Below are 22,581 nucleotides of genomic sequence, written 5' to 3' on the forward strand. Positions count from 1 at the left end.
GGACACGTCCGGTAACATTCAGTTCAGTAAAGCTGAACTGAACTTGTTAAACTTCCCTCTCATGTTGCAGCGAAGATTAGACCAAACTCCGCCGCCTCTCCAGCACAAATCAGCTCAGCACAGACTCAGCGAGCGTGAGCGAGGGGGAAAGTCCTTTTAGATTTCACAACTGATAGAAGGAGTGAGCAAGCGTGGAGAGAAAGCCCCGAATACGGCCTGTTCCTCAATGCGTCAGGACTGCAACACCAACTGGCAGCACAGTCACGACACAGGGGCCGCATAGACAGGAAATTACGCATGGCCATTCAGCTTCATTCGCCCCGTGCAGTGGGAATCTATATGAGACATAGGTCGAGGCATGAGCCTTTTGGGCTTTATTGCCAACTATTTTTCAGATGACAAACCCTTTCCAGTAATAGTGTGGCTGAGCACTGCATTCAGTCAATGTTCAATAGACAGGTAACTGATAGAGATGTAATTGGAAAGGCTGTGTCAAATGAGCCAGTAAAACACTCTCATAGGGCAATCATCAGGGGTCTCCTGCTAGGGCTGGCACCCTTGACATCGGGGAATACATTACAGGAGCCACTTTTCAGCGTGGCCTTTCTATGAAGGCTGAAACCCTTTTGGCTGCTCTGTCATTTACCGGTAGGTTTAATTATTGAAATGTCTTGCAAAGATTCCTGCAACAGAAAGATTTTTTTTTTTTTTTTTTAAAAAGGGGAGAAAAGGAGTAACAGAAATAGACTTTATTCTTGAGGAAAAATGGTCAGGAGAGGAGTGTTTTAGGCAGAACACATGAAGCCTGCAGGATGTATGACAGAAAAACAAGAAATAGGATTAACTGTGGGGCTTTAAAAAAAAATGCAATTTATGTAACATTCAATTTCCTGCCCTATAAATTTAAACTGTGCAATTACACAACGGCTGCCCGGCGAGGACACTTCCTACTGTTCATTCATCCACTGCCAACCATTAATGAATACTCCACTCATAATAGGTTTTACATTTAATTGCAGCATAAACATGATTAACTCAAAGTGTGACTCTAAACAGGTTTCTCATCCCAGACAAAAACACAAGAAATACAGGGGGAAAAATAAAACTCATCACATTCTTCCAGTAATGTGACATTTCAGACATTTTTACAAGTATGTTCTCATCTCTCGTTGAACTGAGTCGATGCATCTTGCTGAAGTTAGCCGGCATGGTAACACGACATTGTTTTCCATGTGTGGCTGTTTTTTGGGGGTGGTTGGCGAGCATCAGTTTAATTACATCACCTTTTTACTGTCTTCTTATCTCCAGGAAGACGAGATGCTAAAGAACCGCCTGGTGTGCACAAAATAGAAAGTAACCCCACCCATGACATACACTCAGATGCTAGGGATATCTCTGCAGACATATTGCAGCTAGCATGTGCTGAGAGTATAATCTTGATAAATAAAAGTGTTCTTTGTGTTTGTTTTGGCCTGTAAACTCCGTCCGGATAAAAACATGGTCGTCGATCAGTCCTTTTCAGGTCCATACAGGTCCTTCACCATATACGGACCCTCCAGCTCATAGCCCATCTTCCTGTAGTAGTTCCTCGTTCCAACACCTACAATCACACCAGAGAGGACAAGGAGCTGCTCAGCAGAGGAAACTGGAGGACGATGCAACACTGCTGCTGCTCTGTCACATGTTACTGCACCTTTTAGAAACCCGTCACTTGCAAACACAACATAACCAGAGCCTGATTTGGGGGGGGGGGGGGGGGGGTTGGGCCCCCTAGTGGAGGAATGTACTTACTGCACGTTTAAAGTTTAAATGGATGGGTTTTTTTTCAGATGTCCCAGAAGAAGATAAATGATGTCCTTTTTTTCCCTCACCTGAGATAACAGCCAATTTACTGGAGCCATGTTCTTCTCTGGCGATTCTCTCGGCCTCTTCCATCAGCATCATACCGAAGCCCTGCAGCAGACGGAGGGAAAGGGACAGAGTGACTCTTAAAAATCCAGACATTTGGAAACACTGCTCTTTTCATGCCTTACTTTGGGTTTGAATTACATGCAAGGAGCAATGTTGAACAAAGTTAAACTACCTGGTGCTGGAACTTGCTGGGGTCCCGGCTGCTGACCGGCACCACACTGCCATAAACGTGCAGCTCGCGGACAATAGACACGCCCCCTTTCAACTCTGGACGGAACGACTGTGGGGAGCAGCGGCGCAAACGCAGCAGGCCGATCAAGATGTCCTGCTCTGGATCCTCATAGGACAGAAAGGTCTCCCAGCCGCCGTTCGCCACGTAGTCTCTCCGCACCAGCTCCACCTGCACACACACTCTCAGTTAATGAATGTTGTGTTTGCAGGATACACACATCATGCACCATATGGGAGGACATTTTTATCTTCTTGGAAACGACAGCACTGATATTTTCTCTTCCTTTTTTTTTTTTTACTCAATCCAGATGTTTGTCACCCATGCATGACTAGACATCTGGGTTTTGTTATTTAAGACCCCTGGTAGTCCTGTTTATAGGAAGGTACTGAGAGAGATGACACATCACCAGATTTGCTCTGAACCTTCTGATCTTCTGCTCTTGTCGGCCGGCCTCTCCAGCCCCAGTTTGTTACTTACCTGTACTGATGCTCCTGGTCTCCATTTGTTTGTGAGCGGTTTGTTTAAAAACATGTGCTAACAGTCTCTCATTCTAGAAAGGCCCGTCTCTCTGGATGCTGTAGGTTACCTGGTAAGGTCTGACTTTGTGGTGAATCTCCTGAATGCCCACTTCTCGCGTCCGCACATCTCGACACTGAAAAAACAAAAACGTGACTTTAATTTGTGAAGCATTAAAACAATAATAATAATAAAAATAAACAGTCACTGAGGTTTGCACAGTTTAAGAGACATCAGTCAGATTGTAGCAGCAGATCAGCTGCAGTAAGCTGACAGAACCCTTCAAACTCCTCACTATCTCACTGTGCTGCTGCTGTTGGAAAAACTGTCACCAAGTCTGTGACGCCTGAACGCAGACTGCATCGAAGCCGAACGATTAAAAACATAGCTACCATGTTTACCTCCAAACACACACAGAGAGTTCAATAGAGCTGCAGGAGTTTCAGAAACAGGAATAATATGAGTAGGTTGTGCAGCACATCTCGGAGGTGTTTGCATAGAAACATCGAGGCTCAGCCTGTAAAACAAGGTGATCATGAAGGCTCCCTTAAGAAGACGCGAATTAGCAGCCGCTAACGTTTGGACAACATTATGTCCCACTGATGTTCAATGAAGAGACAGAGAGCTGGCATTACTTTCTCCTCTCGTCCCTTTCCGTAGAAGTTGGTCGGGCTTCTCTTCCTGGAGCTCAGGCTCGATAAATCTGAACTTTTCAGCACAGATATAACAAATATGGAGCGTGTGAGACGGAGGCTGCTCCAATTTTCTGCTCCAACAGTTCTAAACTTTACTTGGCAGGTTTATTAATTTGTGGTCTCGCTTTGATCAATCATTGCAACGTATGCAAATGCCTCTCACAAACAGTCAGCATTTATTTGTCGAATTCAATGGTGTCTGTTTGGATCGCATCCCAGCTGTGGATGTGTTTTAGCTCCCTTGCACAAAATAAGCTGATGTTTGGTGTTTTGCTCGGGTGCAGACGGCCTCTCCAGTCTCACCTCAGTGCCCATGTCCTTCATCCGGGCTAGGGCCAGCTCTCTCAGGTTGCCGTGCTCCACTCCTGAGCTCACGAGCGGCATGGGGATGTCCCTGACCGGCAGAGCAGGAAGCAGGAGAGACGTACACGTACATACAACGATGAAGATGATTAGAAACATCACATCCACCTAAACCTGACGCCACAATAAACTTCAGTGAAGGCGCGCCTCAGTCCTCACTGTGCGTTAGCAGATAGATAACAGACTTTATGGATTTGTCTCTGAATATTCATCAACACCAGCAGGTGTCAGAACATGGAAAGGAAGGACGGGTTTGAATATTTATCCACAAAGAAACAAAAGACAGTCACATCAGACTAAACTCATAAAGGGTCTGATGATTGGATATCAATAGAGCAACTTCACATTTTTAAATATTCAACTCATTTCATACAGTTTGTAGCCATTACTCAACTTTTTTTAATCTTCTAAATAAAACGTGCGTGTGTGTGTGTGTGTGTGTGTGCGTGTGCGTGTGTGTGTGTAGAGGACACATTTATCATGATGAATCTAAAAGAAGATAAGCAGCAATGAGGGCCAACTTAGTTAATGAACTATTAGCTGCAGATGATGGTCATGTTGTTGTTCTGTGGTTCAACAGGAGACGATCACTCACGGGGAGAACATCTGGTCACTGAATGTTTGCATGGTCAGCTTCATGGACTTGTTTTCATTACGTGTGCACGATCTTGACTCAGTTTCCTTTTGATTAAAATGTGTTCATGTTGAATTATTTGGTCTGATCTAAATCCAGACATTACACCGCTCAAACTTCAAACACACCGTGTGTGCAGCTTCATGTGAGAACAGGGCACGCTGAGGGTGACTTTAATCACTGTCTCACCTCTGCACTCGGTAGACTCTAGTCCAGGGCGGCACCAGAGCCAGGATCCGGGCCACCAGGTCGACCAGGGCGCTGGGCGTGTAGCTCTTGTAGCGGCCCGTCTTCCACAGCTCGTACAGACCCGTGCCTCGGATCACAAGTGTTGGGTACAGCTTCAAACCGTCGGGCCTGAAGGCTGGATTCTCAAAAAACTCCTGCAAGGAAACACAAACATCCACGCTTTAAAGAGAAGTGCAAATCCATGTCCATGAACTGTGGGAATAAACGGACGAGTGCTCTTCAAGTCATGTGACTTCTCAGAAGACGTTTTACACCACCGGTCACATCCACACACGGATGGCAGAGCCTGCTCTGTAAAGTGTCCATCTGTGCCAGTCATACTCATTCACACACCACAGACGAAGCAGCGGGAGCAACTTAGGGTTAAGTGTCTTGCCCAAGGGCACTTCGGACTTGTGGCTGACGGAGCCTCAACCTTCCTCTTGAGCCATGACGACTCCCACTGAGCCACAGCCGGCCTTAAGAAAACAAACAGCTGAGAATGACAGCTTGTTATGATGAATAAAACACAGTGAATGATCATGAACGAGGAGCAGCGACACGTCGGCTTGTTGGATTTGAACTGCCTGAACAAACCGCATTGACTCCCACGGAGTGCTTCTTCAAACGAAGCTAACAGAGGGAGGAGAAAAAGGGAATGCTTAGAAAACAAACGTGGCAGACTTTCATTCAGCTTTCCATCTGTGAAACCTGTCAGGACATTTTTTATAGCGAGTCCTCAAAGTGAATGGAGCAGTACACAAGTGAGGGGACATGCGAGGAGGAGGTTTACTGCAGTGTAAGGAAAGGGAACGAGTGATTTCCAGTCATTCTCCTCCCCTCTGCACCGACTCTTTTGATTAAAACCGTGAAGCTCTGGAATTGAGGCACAGCTTCCAAAATAGGCCACATTATCAGCATCTCATAATCTCTCTCGTCGCAGCCCCTAATCACAAAAGGACATGTCCCACATTGCTAAGAACTCCACTAAAATAGAGCCAAACTGAGTAAAAAACACTCACCAAACAAAGGAGGGAATAAACAGGGAGGGATCTTACACCTGCTACCATTTTGGATCACATGGCAGAGCCTCTGTTAGTCGGTGGAGAGAAACACTGTTAATGATGCTTTCCCCCCCCCAGGACAGGGAGCATCTGTACACAGGAGATAAGTGAGAGAGAGCATCTCTGGGTGGGAGGAAGTTGTAATCGAATTTCATTATCAGGACACTGGCGATAGGCGCAAGAGGGATGCAACGTCCTCCAGCTGCAGTCCTGAACTGGTCCGTCCTCCCAAGCCGACCAGGACAACACAAACAAGCAGATAATGGCTGAAAGGAATCATGTAACTGATGCAAACAGAAAAGAAACTCAACAGATCCGAGCTTCTTCTTCTTAAGCTGTCAGCCAGCGCTGACGAGCTGTGTTCCAGGAAAGCCTGAAAGACTTATTATTACCGATTTCACGGTGGTTGTGATCGGCCCTCCACTAAAAACATGAAGCTGCTGTTTGCATCATCTGCTTGTCTCTGTCGTCAATTTGGACGCTGCATGCAAACTAAATCTAGACGCTGTGATTTTCCTTCATGCTGTCGCGGCAAACAGACGATACTTAGGCGGGCCGCTCAAGTACATTTCTGGCCCAAGTTGACACTATTTCCGACTTGCTTTCATTATATTTTCATTTATTCACAAAATTGCTGCGTGTACAAGAGCGACAGCGTGCACGCGAGACAGACCAGACACATGCAAGGATCTCACAGGAGCACAGGAGAGGTCCGTTCTTTACGGGTGCACGGACAGTCAGATTGTTTTTTTTAAACTTCCCTCTCTTGCAGAGCAATAAGACACAATATAACCTAGCCTATCAGAAAAACCAAGAGTGCAGAATCCCATGAACAGAGAGAGAGAGCGATGAGCTCCACTGTCCGTATACAGCCCTCCTGTTACAGCTGTAGCTCTCTGCATGTGTACGTTAAGAAAACTAACTAACCAAACAACGTTGAAACGGTTGGTGATTTTAGTGCTTTTCATTCAACGTTTAACACACACATAGTGATACACACTGATTTTGAAACAGCTGTTCTTTAATGTTGAGAACAAGAGCAGAGGCTTATTAAAGATCCCACAACTTAAAACACTTCAGGTCCTCTCAGGTCCACAAAGACATGAACACATTTGAAGCTGTGCGGTGATCAAAACTGTCATTGCAGCTGTATCCATTCTGTAACATCTGCATCCAGACATTTACCATATATGGTCATATGGATTTTTTTTATTTTTTTTTAAGACAGACCGGTTAGGGACCCAGATCTGAGGACACGTGTCCCCAAATTCTGGTTCATTGGATCGGTGTAACAAACTTTACTGTGGTACGGCTCCTGAGTGTGTTAGTTTGAACAGGTGGTTACAGGACTCATGCACTCGGGTACGGTCCGCGGGAGACGTCATCAAGCATGCTCATACGTGGACGTTGGACGGTTATATGACGTCAGTCTAAGCGACTCCCGACGCTACAAAATATGTGGTGTAGGCGCAGCACCGGCACATTTGGTCCTCTGATCTACATGGAGCATATGAAATGAGGAAGAGGCATCCTCAGTTAGCAGGATGGAGTCAGTCCGCGTCTGGTTGCCATGGTTGCTTCTTCTCCTTCTCTGCTTATTATCTCATCCAGACTTGGTCTAGGGACACTTCTCCACACCCTATATTCATCTACTTCTTATTTTCCTGCATTTTCTGCCACTTCCCCACGTCTCGTCTTCCTTTGTAGCTGCAGCCCGTCTTCTTAAGGTAGCAGTAAATATTTTGGATATAAAGGGAAAATTCCCGAGATGCTCTGAAGCGTGCAGTGTTAAGATGTTTAGAAACCTGCATATCATTCCCCGCTTGAAGCGTGACATCAAATCTTAGATATGATGAGGGGGAGAAAAAAGGAGGGGGGGGGGGGGGAGCCACATGTAAGCTGTATAATCCAAAAGTGTCAGAGTGATAAGAGAGGAGGGGAGAGAGGCAGAGGGAGAGATGAGAGAGAGGAGATAATAAAGTGACAGGAGAGATTGACTGACACAACCTGGAGAGAAAACTGTGACGGCAGCGGAGAGAGAAAATAAAGATTAAGTGAAAGATAAGAAGGGAAACCGTGGAAAAGCATGAGGGGAGAGAGAAAAAAAAACTGAGTAGTGAATATTCAAAATGCTCACTAGGCAGAGTAAAAAAAAAAAGAAAGAAAGAAAGAAGTGGTGTAGGAGAGAGGACAAGAGAGAGGTGGTGGTACGAAGAGTAAAGACAGACTTCATCACTTCACTGCATCGTCCAAACCACTCAAGAAAACTACATTCATGACCTCCACTGGCGCCTGGCGCCCCCCCCCCCCCCCCCCCCTTGATTATCACCTAGAAAGTCCTCCACAACCTCGCTACTCCCACCTGTCTGAGCACACCAACTCCTCCACCCACCGGTCCTGCCTGTTTCTTCCTTTCTCGATCCTTGCTTGTGTTGTATAAACTCTCTGATCCACATCGATTTGGACAAACCAATCATTGACTGTCACATAAAGAGAAGTAGCAAAAGAAGACTACATTTCTGTTGTGCTATCTTTCCTTGTTTCGTTTGTGGCTGTTTTGAACCTTTTCGGACCGGCTGAACAAAAAGGCCGAGGAGGTGACTTGTGTTAACTTCTGAGATAATCAGTGACATGTTTTGATCGGGGTGCCGGAGCTTCCGCCGCACCGATTAGTACGATCTTTTCTTCCCCGTCGCTGGCTTTCTAATGACTTGATTTCTGTTTCCCTGATGTAAAAATGAAAGCCAAAAAGCTGGAATTAGACACAGCCTGCGTCTTCGTCTCCATCCGACAGTCGGGGATGTCGGGAGGGGGGAACGGTCTGATGCTCGCGCAGTCGAACAAAGCTGTGTTTCCAATCAAAGCAGTAAAGTCAGCCTGCTGATGAGACACAGCTGACAAGATTTAAGATTGAGTCACATCCCCGTCAGGACTGCGAGTGAACCGTCAAAGCCTTTCCTCTTTCTATTTTAGGACGACTAACTCCTTACTACACCACTGTGAGATAAGCAGTGACGACGCCGTGTTGTTGAGTGAAACGCAAACAATAAACTTTGATGACGTACTGCACAACTTCACTCCTGTTTTCTTTCAGTCAAAGTTTTCTCATGTGCTTTTTGTCTCCCTGAAACTCTGATCAGTTCAAATCCTGCTTATTTAGTGGGGGGGGGGGGGACTCCCACCATGAAGGGCACTGGTTTAACTGGTGCTATAGTCCTCATAGCACTAGATAACAGGGGTTTGACCGAGTGCTGCTTGGTGCACGTCATCTCCCTCTCTCTCTCTCTTACATCTCCTGTCCGTCTAAAGGGGAAATCTTCTTTTCTCGTCTTCTGACTACTCAAAGCTCTTTAAAACCGCAGGTCACAGCTACACGCTCACAATCTGACCAGGACTCTACAAACAAGCCGCCCCAAAACAGAGTGAAGAAATGATTGGTCGACGAGTGGATGGTGCCATCGGCCCATGTACAGAGGCTGGTGTCCTCCCAGCAGGAGGCCTGGGTTCAAATCTGCCCTGCGGTTCCTTACCTGCCTGTCAGTCCTCCGTCTGGTCTCTACGCGAGGGCTCTGCCTGAACCCTTAGATGTAGATGTGCACGCAGACTTTGAGGAGAACACAGCAGTTCACCTGTGTCGTAACGTAACTCTGGAACCTCTGAGTGTCTGAGTGGATGAGGATGTTTCAGGCTGTTCACTGATGGGCGTCCTCGTGGTTAAGTCCCTGGTTGGTTTACTGTTAGAGCCCTTTGTTATGCGACATAACAACTGCCCCCCTCTCTCTCTCCTCCGACCTCTTTATTATTAAACTGAACAAGAAATGGTCTCATTGACGAAGCTGCTGCGTGTCCATCTCTTAGCTAACCACACTCATACGTCGCAGCAGTTTGGGGTTCAGTGTCTTGCCACTTGGTCATGACGCTGCAGGAGATGGGACTCGAACCTCTGACCGGTTGAGAGACAACCCACTCTACCACTGAGCCACAGCTACCCCATAGATACTAAGCTACACTGCTGCTTTTGGTTTCTGTCCATGTAGTGAAGACCTTGAATGAGACTAACAGAGTCCACGTGCACGTGATGACTCATCAGCACGGCTCATGTAAAATGCACAACTATCCCTTTTGCTGAACACGTAAAGCTGTTCATATGCATTCTTCTCTTCCATAAATCTCCATCACCGCGGGCCACGCCTCATTAGCTCGTCCACATTAAGTCATGAATGGACGCAGACATTAAAAGCTGACACGTGTGGCGTTTAAGGCCCGGCAGACTGAAGACCAGCTTCGACCGGTTCGACACGTGCAAACCTCAGTCACTCTTCGGAGTCCATCGAGAATAAAAAAAAACAAAGAAAAGAAAATAACGTCAAATCAAGCAGAAAATAAAGCAGCGCTCACAATAAACTGCTCCACGTCCCTCTCCATGCCCACATTAGGCAGGTCGGGCATCATGTGGGCCACCACTTTGAAGCCGGCGTCTTTAGAGAGGTGGAAAGACTCGCACACAGCTCGCACCGTGTGGCCTCTGCAAAGATAGAGAAAACACGGTTAATAAATCACACACCGCTCATACAGGTTGTTTTTAATACGTTGTCACCCATCCATTCCTCCCCCCGGATAGACTGACCGATTAGTGTCGCGAGCCACGTCTTCATACACACTCTGGACTCCTATCTCCAGCCGCGTGCAGCCGTAGCCCAGCATGTCGCTGAGGTGTCGCTTCAGGCAGTAGTCCGGCCGTGTCTCAATAGTTATTCCTACACACTTGGTGTTACTGCGCTCCGAGTACCTGTAGGGGGGGAGGGGGGGCTGTATCAGTCATTTCAGTTCACAATAAATTCTCCTCTCACATCATCCCTGCTTCATATAATAAGGTTTCTCAAATGAGATTTTTTTTTTATTTTTTTTTCACCCACTATGTTGGAGTACTCTATGTGCTGGGCTCATTTAGCAACATCAATTGACATGCTGTGAGTCTGCTCGGCTCATTATCCAAACAGTTAACACCAACCTCACATTAGGACTCGACGAATGCAATCAAGAAAATGGATGATGTCAAGGGAAAATGTTTGTGATGCGAAAACTGTTCAATGAGATATTAACGAGTGTTGAAGTTAAATAAATACCTCCATGATTATGATTTGTACTTGATTTATAGAAGATGTGTTTATTTTCCACACAACTGGAAAAGGCATCAAAGCCAGATTTTGTAAAGCACGACACAGTTAACAGCTTGTTGTTGTTAAAACCGCACTAACAGAGAGCAGAGCGCTCCGAGACGTTTAAGGGTCCAGACGGAGTCGAGATGAAAAATCCTCATCTTGGGGCGTGTTATTCTGAGAGCGCAATACCTGGTAGGTTGAGGCTGTAACCATGGCGATAAAAATCTAATGAATTCAAGTGGTTTTGTTCTTTTAGAAAGAGCTTTTCCTTCCAGTCTGAGATTGAGACAGGACGGAGTTCGAATCCGAGACAAGACCGTGGAAAAGTCTCCAGACCGATCTTGAGACCGAGGCAGAGTTCGGGGGGGGATTACATGTGTAAAAGGATCAGCCAGTCGGAGATGAACCTGCGCAATTACAAACTGAGTTGTTTAAAAGAAAGGAAAAAAAAGATGACATGATCAGATCGGATAAATCATCTGGATTAAACCTCCAGTTTTTGTTTTTCAGAACTCTGGAGCACAAGTTTCAGATTACATCATTTACATATTAAGCAATACTACAGTTCTGTTGGGCAGTGGGCCCATCAGAGAATAAACCTTCATAGAGGCAAATAAGGTGGTGAACAAACACATCTGGAATGATTGTTGAACTTTGATCCCTGCAGATGAGCTGATTCAACAAATTCAACAATCTGGATCATTTCTTTCCAGATTAAACACTTTGAACAGGTTGAGCATTCCTTTCCAATCCTCCCCAAACTGTTCTATGAAACACATTTTGCCTTTTGTCCGATCCCCGAACCTCGCACAGCAGTTCTCCATCAGTGCTAACTCCAGCCGTTTAGAGGTCACAGAGCGCTCCCTCGTCAGTCTATAAACTCTACACAACTGCACGTCTGTATTTCTGATCTCGTCTTTTGTGTATCGGTTGTGTCAGATCCGTCTCCCTTCTGATTAATAACCAACAATATGAATAATCATGGGCTTTAAATCCTGAATCCAGCTTCACTGCTCATTTCAGTCCCTGAATGAAACCCCCGCAAAAAAAACGACACACGTAGGCGTACAGACACATTTCATCAGTGCAGCTGATGTCTGTATGACCCGCTCATGCCCCCCCTTCTGCTCCATCTGATTCTGCCACAAATGTCCATCTTTTACACTCTGCTGGCTGATTTTACACCAATTACAGAAGTGTATGCTGCAGACAGGGTGATCAGATTGTATGAGATAAATCAATAAAAAGTCTATTATCTCAGGTGATTATCTGCAGCCAGCTCACCGCTGTGATGCCATCAGGAGCAGAGCGAGACACAGATACACGAGCGTCATGCATGACACCGTCTCCGAGACGCACGTACGTACCACACACACACACACACGCACACACACACACACACACACACATACTTCTTTGCAGCCTCGGTTGAATCAAAGCGTTTGACCAAGACTGCTGATAACAGAGTTAAGAAAACGCCCACATACTGGCAGAGTCACCGGTACAAATAAAAAGCCAAATGGGAAGAGCCTCACGCTCACACAGACTCTGATCTTATCCGGCTTTAGGAAATTAAACGGCCCCTGCTGACAAACAAACCGCCTCAGTCCTTGAGAGATTTTAAACTTTGACCCTGCATGAATCTTCTTGAAGTTTTCCACAGACACGCTGCTCACGCACAGACATGCAAAGCTGACCTGACCGACTCAGGGAAGGGAGAAGTGGACCGGGGTAACTGATGGAGAGTTTCCTCGCTTACTTCCCCTCCCGAGTTCTTTCATCGAGCAGCTTCATTTCAGGTGATAATCAACTCAGCTTCGCACCCCGTGAGACGTGTGGGCGCGGCGAGGTGCGATGGAAAAACAAGGCTGGGCTCAAGTGAATGTGCAGAAATCATGGTGGAAAAAGTCAAACACAGGGAACAATATTTCCCATGATGCACCGGTGCACTTAGCAGTAAAGCAGATTTTGCACAGGGATGAAAAACACAGTTTCACTGAAGGCTGCATTGATCATTCGTAAGAAACAAAAACAAAATAAGTTGTGTTTTCTTGATCTGATGCTCTCCATCCGAATTATAAAGTTGAAATCCGAAGATGGTCAGGTTTTTTTGTCTTAATTTAAGGTTCAGGTGACTTGATTTGTACTTGCAGGTAGCAAGATGGACAACACCGATTACAAAACAGATGAAACGACACATGAGAGAGACACAGAGCTATTAAACTGACTTAAACTTTCATTAACCAATCAGGATACAAGAGAGAGAGAGAAGTGTCAATATGATCGATTAAAAACAAAGTTCAATGATTGGCTGTGAGCTACTGTCTGTGATGTGGAACAAAGTCCAGCAGGAAGAAGACAGTCAGTAAATGTATGGAGGGGATTCACTTAAAATGATACATCAGCTCCCTCTGGTGGAGGTAAATGTTTTCACATCATTCATTACAACTGAGATGAAAAGAAAACAAACAGAGGGGTGATTGAAGGGAGAATTTGAATTCATTGGTCCATTAAAATGATGATTTTTGTTCAATCTGTTGATGTTTGGAGAGTTCAGTTGGACTCGTTTGGGTCGAATCATTTGCAACTACAAACTCTGATGTTTGCAGCGGTTACAGAAATGTGAGGTCAGAGATACTGTACAGGTCTCTGAAGGCAGAGGAGAAGAACGTGTACTTAGTTACATATCAACACGCTCAATAATCCAGTTTATAATACGCACCTTCAATAATCTGTATGAGCGCTCTGTGATCAGCAGATGCTCCTCTTCCTCTCACACCCTCATAATCTATTCATCACTGTCACACCTCCACCTGTTTCCACCTCCTCGGTCTTCACACTGTACTTAAAGACACTACTGTGCAGGCGTGTACCTGACGGCCTCGGCCACGTTGTTGGACGTGTGTCCAGACAGCGCGTCGTGAAGGTTCCTGATGAAGTAGTCTCTGTACTCCTCAGGCAGCGCCATGAAGGTCCCGCCCATCACGATGAACTCCACCTTGTCCACGCTATGACCCAGCTGCTTCAGCTGCACGCCACCAAGGAAAAACAAAATGGAATTTAACAATCATGAATATTATGTCGGTACGTCTTCTATTCTATTTTATTTAAGTACTTGCTATCTCGCCTTATTTTGCATTTTGCGTTTTTTTGCACCAAGACAAATTCCTTGTCTATGTAAATATAGTTGGCAATAAAAACTGATTGTGATTCTAAAGTGGGAGTGAAAGGCTCACTCATTAAGTAGTGATCAAACATGTTCACACTAAGTGTTGCACCAGCGCTGCTTTCGTCTGTTCATTAAACTGATGTGGTGATAAATCTAATTCATGAAACACTTGTGTCAGATCCCGGCAGGCGGGTAACCTGGGTGCCTTTTATTGGTTACAATCGACTCATATATTCAAGCGGGACCGTCACTGCACAGACGACAACATGTGAGAATGTTCAGGGACATAAACGTCTTTGAGATGACACACTAACACAAGAAACTCAGTTCAATCATTGTTTGACCGACCTGCTCGGCTCGATGTCTGGTCTGAAGGTAGGGGTCATAGCGTGCTCGGATCGCCCTCATGGACGTCGGCTGTGAGAAAGCACAAAAAGCACAAAGGAAGAGCACAATGACTACGGGGTGTAACGGTTCGAAACTAATCTGTTTCAACAGGAAAGAAGGCAACATGTTTTTCTATTTTTATCTAACTTATTCTGTAACGACAGTCATGGAGATTACAGTTTGTTCCAACCAGTGCTGTTAAGATCTACCTGAGATAGAAGGTACAGCCTGAATACTGAAGGAAGAGTAACAGAAACATACTACACTGAGCTCTAACAGATCCAGATGTATAGACATAGATATGGATGTTTACTAACAGCATGCTCTCTGTGTTTCTGAACTGTGGAGGAGAAAAACCGGGTTACCTCGTAGCCGGTGTAAGACTGTGTGGAGTACTCAAAGTCTGAGTCTGGACCACCAGGACAATATCTGCAACAATACAAGTTCATTACAGAATATAAAAACAACATGATTTATATGGAAGCACGTGACAAATGTTTGTTGTGTTGGATGGACTTCACACAGACTTTTCTGTATTTGTTCAGGATGTGTGGCTGCTGGTTGTTTGTGTGGAACTCAACACAGACACTCTCAAGGAGTTAATTCCTGGCTAAATAAAGATATAATTTAATAAAAAAAAAAAAAACACACGCAGGTGAAGTTTGTCTGGGGGAGGGGCCGGGGGTCATCTTAACCCCCTGTAGTGTAAAAATGGGAACTTATGCTTCAGTACAAACAGTAGAAGTGATGAACTCTGATCTGTAACACCACCGAACTTAAAAAAAAAAAAAAAAAAAGGTGACTTACACGCAGATGTTGCCGGTAAAGCTGATGTGTGGACATCGATGGGGTTTGCACATCACAGCCACGACTGCAATCTGTGGAGAGTCAGAGTGGGTTAATGTTTCCACAGTTCTTGTATTACTCTGTGATAAAAACGTTACTCAGAATAGAACACGTAACGCTCGGTGTGACAGAGCCGAGACCACTTTTTGAAGGTCGCAGAATCTAAAGATATCTTTACTCAGACTGGGCGGATTCCAGATTGCAAATCAAGACCACCAACCACCAACTTCTTTCTCCTTTCATAATCATGATCAGAAGGAAAACGCCTCTGTCCAAACTAACAAATTATTATTATTATTCCCTGGTTACAGCCACAACCTTCTCTGTGACACGACCCTGCACAACACAGCTACCTTCAGGACTACATACCCCGCTGGCAGTGCGGATGGGTTTGGCCTTTAGCTTGGGCACCAGAGCACGACGATATTGTGGTGGAACAGCAGCAATAATGTCGACCAATCGTGGCTGGGCTTCAAGTCCATATTTAGCTGAAGTCTTCGTCTTCACTCTTTTGAAAACAGAGAGAAAATCTGAGGTGAATAAAAAGCAACATCAAGTGTACACTGTGATAGGATAGCATTGTTTGTCTTTTTTAAGGACTGACAAGGATCACCCAGGGGAGTCCAAACCCAGTGGAGGAAAAAAATCTATCTAATGTGACCTGATCACAGCATCAGTCAGTCTGTATCCACACAACTTACAAGTCGAATGTAAGGTTTGTCGTTTGCTATTTCGATCCCATGCCGCTGCATGTCTCTGCTGGTGAAGACTTACTTGTTGAGGTTGATGTCTTTGCCCTCTTCATGGGCTTCGACCAGCTGTTTGATGACGTCAGCGATGGTCATCATCATCAGCTCAGCCCGGCTGAGATCACCTGAGAGGTCAAAGTGGAACGATTCAACAGGTTCAGAAGCACTTAATGTGGATAACATGTTACAATCTATACTGATGCTGGGCTGATATAACAACAGACACGATCAGACATAATTTAACTTATGAGTTAATTAGTTTTATGTGTTTAATATATTATTTATATTCTTTCATTTATATTTTCCTGTAAATTATTTCCACTAAATTATTATAATAAATGTTTATTTGATTTACATCTTTTTAGACAGACAGAGAGAGGCAGGATGTTAAAGCAACAGAAGAATGAATACACAGTAAAGTAAACACGTATAATCATACTTTATTGTTCTTTAATGTAGTTTAAATCAGCTAAAACTTAAATCTAAAGAGTATTAGTTTTGTTTTTGTTGCTGTGCAGATAAGCGGAGCTTCTTGTGTTTCAGTACGGTAATAACATGTAGTATGTATATTGTTATAAAACAGATATCTGCCATGTCTCACTCCTGTTGTCATGACATTATACGGAGACCTAAAGTAGTAGTTAGCATAGCAACATGCTAAATAAAGCCACGTTATACAGGCTGGAAACAAACGCTTACTCTTTTTCTTCGGTTTCCCCATTTCCTCCTTCAGGTACTGCGTTTAGTTTTTCAAGTGTTGACAATGTTTAAGGAGGAAAACATTAGCCTGTTTATCCAGAGAGGGCTGTCACAAACACAACACACGTTGCATCGGAACACGGCTTTACTCGTACGGCAACCAAAACTGTCGTAAAGTACCGCAAGCGCCCGGATTGAACGTCAATGAACTACATTTTTATTTATTTATTTTTACTTCATTTGATCAATATTTGATTATTTAAAAAAGTGAACATCTAGTGCATTCAAATCCATGTCGAGATATGTTCAATATTATATAAACATTACACGAATACTAGTGTACACTAAAACTGCCATGCGGTGGCGCTGTTTTCCCAATCACACAGTTCGTGTGTCTGTGTGTCTGTGTGTCTGTGTGGTGTGTGTGTTCGTGTGTGTAGAGATCTCCCTAAAGCTCACAGTAAATCCCCTTAGCTCCGAGTCTGCATGGCTGATCTCTGCAGGACGATCCAGGAAATGCAACAGGTGGAGGAGCAGATCATGAACTCTCTACTGCCGTGAGTTACTTTCTTTTTTAACAAACGTACACAGCTATAGAAACCGTGTTGTTCTACACTATCACACAGAGTAGAACATGCCGGGGGTCTGTTACCTGTATCCGCAGTCATTGTGAAAGTATTTGACCCCTAATGTGTGTTTGCTGTTCCCTCAGGTCTTATCGAGCAGCTTGAAGGAGCCGACAGGGAAACGACTGCGTATTGTTTTAAACAGGTCTGCACAATGTTTTTAATCATTAATGACGTTCTGTAGGCATGTGTTGTTTTCAACCTGTGTAATAGTTTGTGTACGAAAGCTGCAGAGTTAAACAGGAGGTAACTGTGCGCGCGCGTTTCATTGCGTGACAGTCACGCAATAAAATGAACGTGTTTCTATGTCATTCTGAGCAAGTTCAATATGTATTATTATATTATATGTAAAATATGTCGTCAACTTGTGTGTATGTGGAGTTAGGACTCTCGTGTTATTCGCCTTCAGGTCAGGTGGAAGTAGCACCATGGATGACAACATGTTAAATGACGCCAACGTGAAAGTCGCTGTTCGTGTGCGACCAATGAACAGAAGAGGTAAAGTACAAAGTGTCACTAACCCTGTGAACCCAAACAAACATCATTAGTCTGTTTTAAAAAAAAAGGGAAGCAGAGACATTCATCAAACAACACTGCCCCAGCTCAATAGTGAATATTTGATTTTATTTAATGAGACAAATGGAGGCTGTAGTTCTGTTTTTTAAGGAGCATATTTCCTCTTAAGACTCTAAAAAATATATAGTTGTTCCTCTTTTGAAAGAGTTTTGGCTGGCTTGTGAAGCTCTGACAACGTCTGTGTTACTATAGAGCATCACCTTCCTTGAGCTAACTTTTCTAACCTTTTATCCAAAATAGTTGCAAACAGAAACATCATTTAACTCTATGTAAGTTAGACATTTCCCTAAACATACATGTATAAGCCGCCTGCTGCTCTTGTGAGAAGCTCTTCATTTTGAAAACCTTCGACTGCCGCTGGGCATGAGGAACAGAAGCTGTGACGCTGCTTTTCCTTTCTGCACGCTCAGGGAGCAGTTAACTGGTAGTAATGTTGGTACAGGCGACTCCTGCATGAATCACCATACATAAACCTATTTCCTGCCTGTCCCTGTCGGGCTGTTCCTGCTATGATCACGAGGAACTGGCACACACACACAGGTTATGCCACCTGTTGGTCTGTAATGACGTCTGTGCCAGTCACTAGAAATGAAAAGTTATTACGAGACATGTGTAGATGTTTTATAAACACTTTAGACCTTACATTACAAAAATCACATTTGCCAAAGTGATTTTGTTCACAATACATTTTTCATGTGCTTTTTAACATTTCCCCGCAGAGATCCTTAATGTATATCTGTTTTTCATTGACATTTGTTTCAACCCAGAGAAAGACCTGAAGACGAAATGTGTGGTGGAGATGGAGGGGAACCAGACAGTTTTACATCCAGCTGTCACTAATATGAACAAAGGAGACCCCAGGTAAGCGTTTCTGAAAACCGATCAGTTTAGCCGTTTTGCTAAATTGATCACTGTTGGAGGTTACTCGTCTTTCTTTGATCTTGACGTGGCCACATTGAGATTATGCTCAAAGACAAAGGTTTGAAGTTCAGTGAATGACTTTGAAACAAGTTGGACTGGAGCCATAACTAAGAAGACCGTGGACTTGACTTTACAACATAAAGAAAACCTTCCACGTCTGGTTCGGCGGTCATAATGACTTGTACAGTAAGACACTCGTTTAAGACCCTCAGCTAAACATTTTAGTGTTAACTGAGGAGCTGAATTGGTTAATTCTTATCTTGACTTGGACTTGTTGGTCTTGTCTGGGAGTCTTCAGTCATGGTGGGACTTGGTTATGATGACTGTTTACTCTGGACTTGTTGGTTTGGACTGGATGCTGAAGGACTTTTGGATGGACTTGGTTCTTAAACTTGTCGGTCTTTACTTGGGATTTGACTCAGGGCTTGTTGATCTGGCTCGAGTGTACTTTGGACTCAACGTTGACAATATTTTTTATTACAGCTGAACAAAAGCTTTTATTGAACAGAATACCAACAGTGTACTGAAACACCATTTTAATATAGCAATGAACAGTTATACAAATAAGCATACTGTACTCTGAGTAATATCAGCACACATATCATAGGATGGAATTATCTGATGCAGATAGTCACCTAATATGCTAATAATGGTCCACATTATCAACTCTAACACTAATCAACCTGTCAAGTTAGCAAGCAGCTCCCTCCCTGGAAGAAGCTCAGATCTTAACGTCACCCCACCCATCCTCCTTGTGTTTCTCCTTTCCATCCTCCCTCCTCCCCCAGTGTCTTTCCTGAATCATTACTCTCTGTACAAAGGGTGTGTCTGTTGCCTGCTCAGCCCTGCTCAGGTGGACAAGCCCTGGTTTAATGGGGAAAAAGCGAAAGGGAGGGCAATGTCAACACTCAGAACACCAACAACCTTTGTCAGCATGAAGTTTGTTTATATATTGTGAAGACTGAAAATCGGACCAACATGACAGACAAGGCTGAAAATGTTCACGTTTTGTGTTCAGTGAGAATCAGTCTGAAGGACTTCTGGATATTTCTGCCTTTTAAAAGCAGGACTCTATCTCTATCACCCCCCTCAGTCAGCCAGTTAGAGACCCAGAGAAGGTCAGGTAGATGTTCCCTGAAGTTTTTTTAAAAAAAATTTTTTGACCTCTTCTGTGGTTACTTTACTCAGGTAATTAGCCTCAGGGTAATCCCCCTTCAGGAATGAAGCTATGAGTCTCTGTCTTTGTAAACAGAGAGTCTTGTATTTGCGAGGCATAACATGCATTTTTGTGTGTATGTGTCTGTGTGTGTCTTTCTGCCCTAACACGCTTCAGCTGTGTGTGGTTCCCCTGTGGGGATCAATGAGAACAGGTTTTACAGGCTCACTGTGCCACAGACACTTCCATGATGCATGAACAGCACTGAGGTCATACAGCATTTCAAGTCGGAGCAGTAAACTGATATTTTAGGCAGCCAGTGAGCAAGTATTTTTTTTACAGAAAAAAAACAACTTTGTGTATAAGGCTTTTTTGATTAGTTTCCCAGTGGAATGTGTCCTATTATGAGCATAATGAGTGTATTAGAAAAGCTTTATTTGTTGGGAGAGTCTCTGACCAGCCAATTTCACAAGGTTTGTGCTTAGTCAGCCCTTTGGTTTGCTGCATGAGTCTCTGAGGATGTTAATGTGTTACGCCACGCTTGGTAGCTGCAACCAGGACTACAGCAGGGGCTTTTTTTTTAGACCCTTTAAAGGTAGGGATTAATAAAGTCTTGGGCTGGCTTGTACAGCTCTGAAGCCCAACATGACTCAGCAGACTTGTAGAGCTACATTAGTTCCTTTTTAACGGCCTCAAATTTCCCCCCGAAAATGTATCAAGCCCTGCACTAAAAGGCTTTGAAAATGAAAAGGTCAATCCTGCACTTTTCTTATCAGAACTTGGCTTTGATAAGAAATCCCAGTTTGAAGAGTATTTTTTTAACGGTTTGATTGTGTATATTCTGTCTTTCCCACCTTTCTAATGCCGAATCTGGACTGATTGAACATCCACCCAGAAAGATTTCATGCTATCAAATCTGAAACCGAGTACGTGGGATGTTGGTCATAGACACACTGACCCACCGTCCTCCTCCCTCTCCTTTAGTGACTCCTCAGAGCTGCCCCGCTCAGCCAGATATCCCAGGAATGTCCTTGCCAGCCCAGGAGAGAACAGGACTTAATGTTGCTCTTTCATGAACCAGCCAAGTCTCACATAGGGAGGCCTTGTTTCATTAAAGTCCCCCCGTGTGGCCTAATAGATATTTCTGCTTGAGTGAAGACTGTGTTTTGAGTTATTCTTGGAACCAGCCTTCAAAGGGGGCTTCCCTAGAAACATATTTGCAAGTTTAAGAATGATTACCGTAACAAACAAATAGCGTTTACTTTTGACTAAAACTCAAATAGAATAGCAAAAGGAGCTTTACAAGATTTAAGCCCCTATAAGGTGTTTTAAACTGTGTTAAATGAATACTAATGCCTCAGTATGACCCACACCATCAGCAGGAAGATTTATTCCCTATCGTTCGCTGCCTGTAAACGCTGCCACAGGGTAGGTGTCAGAAGAGGCGATTAAACAGCACAGTGATACAACAAGACTGCAGAATAAGATTCGTCATCAGAAAACACCACTAACAAAACGAACTGAAAGTTTCTCACTGAAGCTTTATGATGTTGTTAATAGACCTCCGTGGGCTTTTTCGCACAAGGGCCGTAACTAAGCTCAGCCGTTACATCTTCGCACGTTCGTATTGATTCAGCGACGGCGCAATATTCTTGTCTCAGTGTGTGAATTGACTTTGTGTTTGCAGACGTATGTCACAGCGAGAGCTCCACATAAACACACAGTCAGACACACACACACACACACACACACACACACACACACACACACACACTCTGAAATGCCTTTGTTACTACCTCCGAAGACAGTACAGAGGAGGGATCACTTCAGCCCCCTCTCACTCCTCCTCCTGTAAATGTCACAGCTTTAAATGGCAGCCTGAGGTCGAGCTAAAGTTATTTTACATCTTCCTTTTTGATGGTTAGGTGAGAAATGTGTTTAAAAACTCAAAAAGGTGCTCAACATTCATGAACAATTCATATTAAGTGTGTGTGTGTACTCAGTGTATCTTACAGCTGGTATAAATATACAGCTATAATGTATCATACAGCTTGTCACACTTTGTTTTTAAATGTTGGAAACAGAGCACTTACAGTAATCGAATCCCTTCATGATCTAATATATGAACTGAACTGATCGCTTAATGGGCCTCAATGTTTGGCAGTATATTGCTTAACAGCTGAGTGTACACATGTAATGTTATAATGAGCAGAACTGAGAGTTGTAATGTATCACCTTTTCAACCTGTGCCTGGCACAATAAGATGTCATTTAAAACACGTGTCTCTTCTCAGTGTAAGAGTGATATTAACTATTACTTCGCACAGTTTTTGGTCTCTACAATCTCCTGAAAAAAGTTTCTAAAAGGGCGCTTAATGTGATCCGAAGCTGACTTAAGAGCTAACATCTATTTGCTGCCGTGCTCTCTGAAGGCCTTATTGAATATGAAGGCTGAAAACAGTTTTGTTCTTGAAAAAAAGAAACAACTATTGAGTTTTAAACATTAAAACGCCCTCCAGAGCTCAGAGACACCTGAAAGAAGTGTTTCAACAAACAACTAGTTACTGTACGTGATCCAATTTAGCTTTAAACTAATCTGTACACGGTTAAACTAGTTCTTGTTCGTTCTGAAGTGTGTTAAGAAATCA

At 44.0% G+C, this 22,581-nt stretch overlaps 2 protein-coding genes across 3 annotated transcripts in view; one reads left to right on the plus strand and one right to left on the minus strand.

Annotated features, from left to right (window-relative positions):
• Window positions 1-734: 734 nt before the first annotated feature.
• On the minus strand, window positions 735-16,834 carry elp3 (elongator acetyltransferase complex subunit 3). The gene is made up of 15 exons (XM_079361885.1): window positions 16,656-16,834; window positions 15,982-16,081; window positions 15,577-15,715; window positions 15,169-15,239; window positions 14,727-14,790; window positions 14,323-14,391; window positions 13,679-13,833; window positions 10,271-10,432; window positions 10,042-10,168; window positions 4,541-4,734; window positions 3,658-3,748; window positions 2,730-2,795; window positions 2,084-2,311; window positions 1,872-1,953; window positions 735-1,600 (listed from the first exon to the last, which is right to left on the minus strand). The coding sequence occupies exons 1-15, from the start codon at window positions 16,675-16,677 to the stop codon at window positions 1,509-1,511; spliced, it is 1,662 nt and encodes a 553-aa protein (XP_079218011.1). The 5' UTR covers window positions 16,678-16,834; the 3' UTR covers window positions 735-1,508.
• Window positions 16,835-17,091: 257 nt separating this feature from the next.
• LOC306830011 (kinesin-like protein KIF13B) overlaps window positions 17,092-22,581 on the plus strand; it is a 32,729-nt gene continuing 27,239 nt past the window's right edge. For both annotated transcript variants that reach the window (XM_079353227.1, XM_079353228.1), the window contains exons 1-4: window positions 17,092-17,212; window positions 17,368-17,426; window positions 17,691-17,779; window positions 18,625-18,718. In XM_079353227.1, coding sequence (XP_079209353.1) covers window positions 17,710-17,779; window positions 18,625-18,718 — 164 coding nt within the window. In that variant the 5' untranslated portion in view covers window positions 17,092-17,212; window positions 17,368-17,426; window positions 17,691-17,709. The remainder of the gene's footprint in view (window positions 17,213-17,367; window positions 17,427-17,690; window positions 17,780-18,624; window positions 18,719-22,581) is intronic.

This window comes from Symphodus melops (assembly GCF_947650265.1).
Source record: "Symphodus melops genome assembly, chromosome: 1".
NCBI classification, from domain to species: Eukaryota; Metazoa; Chordata; class Actinopteri; order Labriformes; family Labridae; genus Symphodus; species Symphodus melops.

What these genes read in the sequence shown, in the direction of transcription:
- elp3 (XM_079361885.1), bottom strand. Translation starts at nt 16,677, where the DNA reads ATGGGGAAACCGAAGAAAAAGA. An exon ending in CCAGACATCGAGCCGAGCAG is followed by an intron (nt 13,834 to 14,322) that starts GTCGGTCAAACA and finishes GGTGGCGTGCAG; the next exon opens with CTGAAGCAGCTGGGTCATAG. An exon ending in GTGGCTCGCGACACTAATCG is followed by an intron (nt 10,169 to 10,270) that starts GTCAGTCTATCC and finishes CTATCTTTGCAG; the next exon opens with AGGCCACACGGTGCGAGCTG.